Source organism: Prinia subflava, chromosome 17 (genome assembly GCF_021018805.1).
Source record: "Prinia subflava isolate CZ2003 ecotype Zambia chromosome 17, Cam_Psub_1.2, whole genome shotgun sequence".
Classification (NCBI taxonomy): Eukaryota; Metazoa; Chordata; class Aves; order Passeriformes; family Cisticolidae; genus Prinia; species Prinia subflava.
Window position 1 is genome coordinate 14,851,927 of NC_086263.1, and position 6,728 is coordinate 14,858,654.

At 52.6% G+C, this 6,728-nt stretch overlaps 1 protein-coding gene across 3 annotated transcripts in view; it reads left to right on the top strand.

Annotated features, from left to right (window-relative positions):
* Positions 1-6,728, top strand: part of LMF1 (lipase maturation factor 1) — a 147,735-nt gene that overhangs the window by 129,717 nt on the left and 11,290 nt on the right. The window contains exon 10 of one of the 3 annotated variants that reach the window (XM_063414229.1): positions 156-268. The exons of 1 other annotated variant lie outside the window; for it this stretch is intronic. In XM_063414229.1, coding sequence (XP_063270299.1) covers positions 156-268 — 113 coding nt within the window. Of the gene's footprint in view, positions 1-153; positions 269-6,728 lie in introns of all 3 variants that reach the window. One more of the 3 variants, XM_063414232.1, reaches the window with a different exon arrangement.

The following is a 6,728-nucleotide window of genomic DNA, read 5'->3' on the forward strand; positions in this document are numbered from 1 at the left end:
TGGACCTCAAGGATCCCGTGTGCTGAAACACTGAGAAATTCACCATTTTCCACCCAAATCCGCCAAAACCTCTCCCCAAGGACAGAAATCTTTAATCCCACTCCAGGAAAAGCCCAGCAGTTCCTAAGGTTTCCATTTCTTCTTCCCTCCCCAAGACCTACGAGCAGAACGAGTGGCTCATCCACCTGGCTGGGAAGCTGCTGGCCCAGGACGAGCAGACCTTGTCCCTGCTGGCCACCAACCCCTTCGCGGGCAGGGACCCTCCCAGGTAAGGCTGGAGTTACCCCCGAGGTGAGAGCTGGAATCTGCCCTTGCTCCCATCCCTGAGGGCACAGGAGCCTCCCCTTGGGGTTTGTTTGATGGGATTTAGGGAGGGGTTGATGGATGTTGTGCTGCTTTGGTAGTGGTTGAAGAAAGCTGTGGAAAAAAACAATTCGTGACTGGCTCTGAATATTGAAATGTCCACAGCAGACCAAAAGAGACTTCTCACTCTAAATTAACTCATGAAAGACTTTTTTATAGGTGGTAAACTGACCAAAATTCCAAGTTTTATCTCTATGCATTGTCCATGAGAAACGGAAGGAAATTTGTGGGAGAGACCAAGTGTTTTGGAGGTTTTATTCTGATTCTTATTAATTTTTTTTTTCTTTCTTGTAGCTCAGTTAGCAAACCTGTCTTTATACCCTTTAAAGTTTGAGCCTGCTTTCCTTTTCTCACAGCAGAAAAAGAGCAAATAATTCTAGTGAGCACTCAAACCACTACAAACAATTTGGGAAACAGAAATTGGGAAACCTGAAACTCCTACAACACCAAAAGTGCTGCCAGCACCTCGATCCCTTCACAGGGACCCTTGGGATGAGCCCATTCCCACAGACCCACCCAGGGCTGGCTGTGGCTGCCCCTGGCCAGGAGGGCTCCCTGCTGCTGGGGTTTGCTGCCCCTCAGCCTTGGGGTTTGTGTTTGGGGTTTGTGTTTGGGGTTTGTGTTTGGGGTTTGTGTTTGGGGTTTGTGTTTGGGGTTTGTGTTTGGGGTTTGTGTTTGGGGTTTGTTCTCTTGGGGAGCTCAGCTCAAACCCCACCACTGGCACAGACCTCCCGAGGTGTTCCAAAGACAAAACAGCCCTGCAGGAGCTGCTGAGTTTGTGGACACTTGGAGTTGTTTGTGTTTTCAAGGAAGAGACAAAGCCAACATCAGCCAGGGGAAGGCACAGAGGAAAGCTCCGAGGTTTTACACAAAAGGAATTTTGTCCCAAAAGCGTCTGTTTTGTTGATGGAGTTATTTTTAGCTGAGAAAACATTTTTTTGGGGCATTTTGGATCAACTCAAGCCATGTTATGCTCCTGCTAATGCTTTCCATTCGAGGCTGTGAGGATGCACTGCAAACAGGGATGCAGCTCCAGAGCTCTGTGTGGAATGAAATTCCCCCGGGATCCTGCTGATGTTTTCCAGCTTTAGGGCCCTGCATCCCCCAGACCTTCTGAGGAGAGACCCCTTCTCCAGATGAGGCACAGAAACTTCCCACTTTGACCAAAGCATTTCCCCTGAGGTGCTTTGTAAACCCCAGGATGGTAAAAATCCCAAAATCCTGCAGTGGTTTGGGTTGGGAAGGATTTTAAAGCCCATCCACGTCCAACCCCAGCACCTTTCACCATCCCAGGCTGCTCCAAGCCCTGTCCAGCCTGGCCTGGGACACTTCCAGGGATGCAGGGACAGCCACAGCCTCTCTGGGAATCCCATCCCAGCCCTGCCCACCCTCCCAGCCAGGAATTCCCTCCCAGTATCCCATAACCCTGCCCTCCGTGGCCTGGTGCCCTTGGCAGGGGTGGAACTGGATGATTTTGAACCTCCCTTCCATCCCAAACCATCCCTTACCCTGCAATTCTTTAATCCTGGACTTTTATCCAGGCTGAGGGGAAAGTTTGCTGCCAGCCTTAGGGATCCCTTCATTCCCACCACAGTAGCTGGGTGGAAAAAACTCCTAATTTTCCAACCATTATCCCCCCCTCTTTCCACTCCAAAGGGAATTTTGCAACTTAATTATTTTCATTCCCTGCTAGACTAAATAATTAGGGGAAGGGGCTGTTTTCCATAAGAACCTTGGGCTCCATCCTCCACGGAGTTTGCTCTGTTAATGGAAACTCTACACCTTCAATAGCCAAGGGACTTTCAGAATGAGTTAATGCCTTCGAAATGAAATTTCGGAGACCAAAGTTTGGAGGGCTCTTTACAACTCAAGAAATTATAGTATTTTTTCAAGTGTGATAAACTTCAAATGAGAAACAGGTGACTGATTAAAAATGAGGGCATTGTTGAGGGCCCAGCCTGGCTGAGTGGGAAGCTTGGACCTGGAGGCTGGGGATGTTTGGGGAATTTGGATTTCCCAAATATTCTGAGGCAGTGGATAGTTCATAAAAGCCCAGCCCTCATAAATCTGAACAGGAGGGCTTGGGCTGAGAAATTAAGAAGTGTTGAACACGCCATTGAAAAGGCTGCAACAATCAAAGGAAACAAAAATCAGATTTAGCCCACAGGAGGGGGAAAAAAACCCCAAGTTTTTGAGTCTGGCTGGTGTCTCTGATATTAAATCATGATCACTTCAGGATTTTTATTCCAATTAAAGCAGCACTTTGTTGGAAAAGCCCCGCCATGGGTGTGAAGAGCTGGGTTTGTAGTGGTGTTTGTGAGGGAGCTGCTGCTCCCCTTGGGATGCTTTGGAACACTGGGAATGGCATCTGGGATTCTTTCCTATGGGATTTGATTTGATTGCCCATTTCAAAGTGACTGGACTTCATTCCTGGGCTGGGATCCGTGGGGTCAGCCCAAGCCTTGGGAAGGGCTTGGTCACATTTGCACTTTGTAGAGGCCACTTTGGGGCTTGGACCCTCCCCAGAGGGTGAAGGTGGCTCTGGAGCAGTGCTGAGAGCAGGGAGAGGGAATTCCTGCAAAACCCAGGCATCGCTGGGATTAGGTGGAAATGAATCTCTCAGATGTGACCAGAATTCAATTCCACGGTCCTGAAGGGAAGTTTCAGGGGTTTTCTGTGGGGAAAAACAGCCTCAGTACTTCAGGGAAGGCAGAGCTCATCCCAAGCCGGCAGGATTTCCTCCAGGCTGCGAAATCTGGTGGCCATGGGATCTCTCTTCCTTGGCAGGGAGAATTCCAGCCTTGGATCCATCTGGAGCCAGGATTTTTTTTTCCCCCACACTTTGCTGTGCCCTTGGTGTTGTACCCCCCTTTCCAACCCACCCAGAGAGGAAAAACCAGAGAGGAAAAACCAGAGAGGGAAATCCCCCCTGTGCCCCTGCCCAAGGGGATTTGGGGGCTCAGCTGCCCGTGGGATGCTCCAGCTCTGTGGGACCAGACCTTGCAGGAGCCTCAGAACCAGCAGCACTCAAAAACAACCCCAACACTGCCCTGATGCCCTAAATTTAGGCCAAGGTTAATTATTATAATTATTATTATGCTCCCTGCCACCAACAGGGCAAGAGCAGCGATGCTGGAGCAATGTTACCCCGGTGAATTTGGACTTCCCCCCACCTGATTTACAACAGAGCAGGGAACCTCCAGATAAAACACCCCCCAAAAATCCCCAACAACCCAAAAAGACACCCCATGTTTTGCTTTCTTTCTTTCATCCCTCTCCCACCCCTCCCTGCCTTGTCAGGCCATTAATTCTAACAGAAACCACCACTGGGTTTTTGGGTTTTTTTCTTCCCTGGAACCCCTCAGCTGTTGCAGGGAGACAGCTGCACCCTCTGGAACTAATTACAGCTGTCTGGGAGATTTAGGCCTCCGTCCCAACAACTCCAATATTGCTGCTAATTTTTAACACGTCCAGTTGGGGGATGTCAGGAGGGGCTGATATACGAGCGGCTCCCGAAAGCGCCGCGGGGCAGCTGCTGCCGGGCATCTGCTGGGGGGAAAACGTGGCTTTAAAAAATAATGCTGATTATTTTTAGCCTTTCTGGCCTGCCCACCCCGAGGCCAGCCCGGTGGGGATGCCCAGAGGGGTCCTTGTGGTGGCTCAGTCCCCCAGCAGTGCTCTCCTGGCACCACCGTTGGATCAGGAGTTGCCCAGAGGACCCTTTTGTCCCATTTTCCTCAGAAAATCATCCATTTGATTTTGATCTCAGAGCAGAGAGGGTTTTCCATCTCCTGGGAGCGTCCTTGGAGTGCCATGGGCAGGGACATCCTCCCCTCGACCCCATCCGAGCTGGCCTTGGGCACCTCCAGGGTGGAGCAGCCACAGCTTCTCTGGGAATCTGTGCCAGGGAGGAATTCCTGCCCAAGATCCCATCGAAATCCTTCAGTTTGGAACCATTTTTGGATGGGAGCTGGTGCCAGTTGCTTCCCAGGGAGCAGGAGGAGCTGACAGCCCGTGTGTGCTCAGTGAATCCCGGGAAGCTGCTGGTGGCTGGATCACCCCTCCCAAGCTCTCCACGGCTCCTCTGCCCCACAGATCCTTCTCATCCTTCTCTGAGTATCTGGGACATCCTGGTAGGGTCAGGCAGCTCCTTCCTGACCTTCCTGAAGCTGTTGCTGTTTCTCCAGAACAGAGCTGCAACAATCAAATGAAACAAAAATCAGATTTAGCCCACAGGAGGGGAAAAACCCCAGGTTTTGGGGTCTGTTTGGTGTCTCTGATATTAAATCATGGTCACTTCAGGATTTTTATTCCAGTTAAAGCAGCACTTGGTTGGAAAAGCCCCGCCATGGGTGTGAAGAGCTGGGTTTGTAGTGGTGTTTGTGAGGAGCTGCTGCTCCCCTTGGGATGCTTTGGAACACTGGGAATGGCATCTGGGATTCTTTTCTATGGGATTTGATTTGATTGCCCATTTCAAAGTGACTGGACTTCATTCCTGGGCTGGGATCTGTGGAGTCAGCCCAAGCCCTGGGAAGGGCTTGGTCACATTTGCTCTTTGCAGAGGCCACTTTGGGGCTTGGAGCCTCCCCAGAGGGTGAAGGTGGCTCGGGTGGATCAGGGAATTCCTGCAGGCTCCATCTCCTGCCTCAGGGAGGCTCCCAGACCTGTGGAGCCCTTCCAGCTGCCAGGAGATCTCTGTGGAAACCCAGAACTGCCCAAACTCTGTCAGCCCTGCAAGGATGGGCTTGGGGGTGGCAGTTTGTGGCACCTCCCCTCCCTGAATCCTGGGAAGAGGGAGCAGGGCTGAAGGAGCTGGAAAACCCCAGAATTCCAGGACTGAGGCACCCAGGCAGGTTATAAACACTGGCAGAGCTTGTAAACTCTGTGAGCCCTGAAATGAGGGGCTCCAGTGGGTATTAAACACTGCAGCTTTTACACTTTGAGCATGGCAAGGAAATGTTCCTGGGCTCCAGGTTTTCTCCCTTTTCTCACTTTTATTTTGGGAATATCTGGAGATGGGTCCAGCTTGGGAAGTGCTCTGCAGCCACTTAGGGAAGGGAAATCCCAAAGCATCAGAGTGGCAGGTGGAGGGATGCGTGGAGCAGGAGACTGCCATAAAATCAGCATTTTGGGGAGGTGGATGTGGGATTGGAGGTGGAAATGGTTTGGGAATTCCAGACAGCAGTCAGGCAGCACAGCCTGGGAGTGTCCCATCATCCTGGAGAGGTGACCTGGACCCTCAGGGACGTGGCTGTTCAGTGACGCTCCCGTTACTGACAGGAATTCTGTGTTCCTGCAGAGGAAACCCTGCAGGGATGACACTGCAGCCCCTGTGTGGCTTCTCCCAGCAGGGAAAGAGCGAATGCAGGACTGGCCCAGGCTGGAGTGAAGGCAGCAGCTGCAGGGCAGCGCTTGTGGGGCTGCAGGGCAGCGTTTGTGGGGTTGCAGGGCAGATTTGTGCCCCCCAAACCTCACTCAGGGCCCTTTTTCCCATTTATCTCCCTTCATCCTCAGAGGAGGGAGGAAATGGAGGTCATTGAATCATGGAATCATGGAATGGTTTGGGATAAAAGGGACCTTAAAGCCCATCCAGTGCCACCCCTGCCATGGCAGGGACACCTCCCACTGTCCCAGGCTGCTCCAAGCCCTGTCCAGCCTGGCCTGGGCACTTCCAGGGATCCAGGAGCAGCCACAGCTTCTCTGGAAAACCTGATGGGTGTGATGAACACAGAATCCCAGGATCACTGAGGTTGGAAAAGGGCTTTAAGTCCCAAGTCCCACCTTGTCCCCAGCCCAGAGCACTGAGTGCCACCCCCAGGGATGGGGACTCCAAACCTCCCCGGGCTTCCCATATTCCATGATTTTGTAGGAGAATCCCTCCTGTCGAGCTCCCTGGGTGCCAGCAGGACTGAGGCAGAGCTTTGGGCTGTGCTGGCAGCCACCCCTGCACTGCCTGCAGCTCTCCCCAAGCCCAGCGCCGATGGCAAATCCATCGGAGCCGCCCCTGATTATTTCAGCAGCAGGAAGGGCCTTCCCGGCCCCCACAGCTGCCGTGCCCCGCTCAGTAGCAGGGCCTGGATTTTCCTGGTGGAGCAGAGCGGGTTTAAATGAGCACTGACACGACTTTGACAGTTTTATTTTGCGGGTATTTTATGGCCTCGCCCGGCGACGCCGGCGATGCTCCGGCGCGGGCGCCGCCCCGGCCCTTGTCAGCATGTCCTACATCAAGGGGGACAAACCCCCGGAGCCGGCGGCATGGGCAGCTCCCAGGGTGTTTCCTGACACTGATGAATGTTTCTTTCTGCACTGCTTTCAAACCTCCTCTGCTGCCGGCTCCCGGAGCAGCCGGAAAACAGATGCACTCG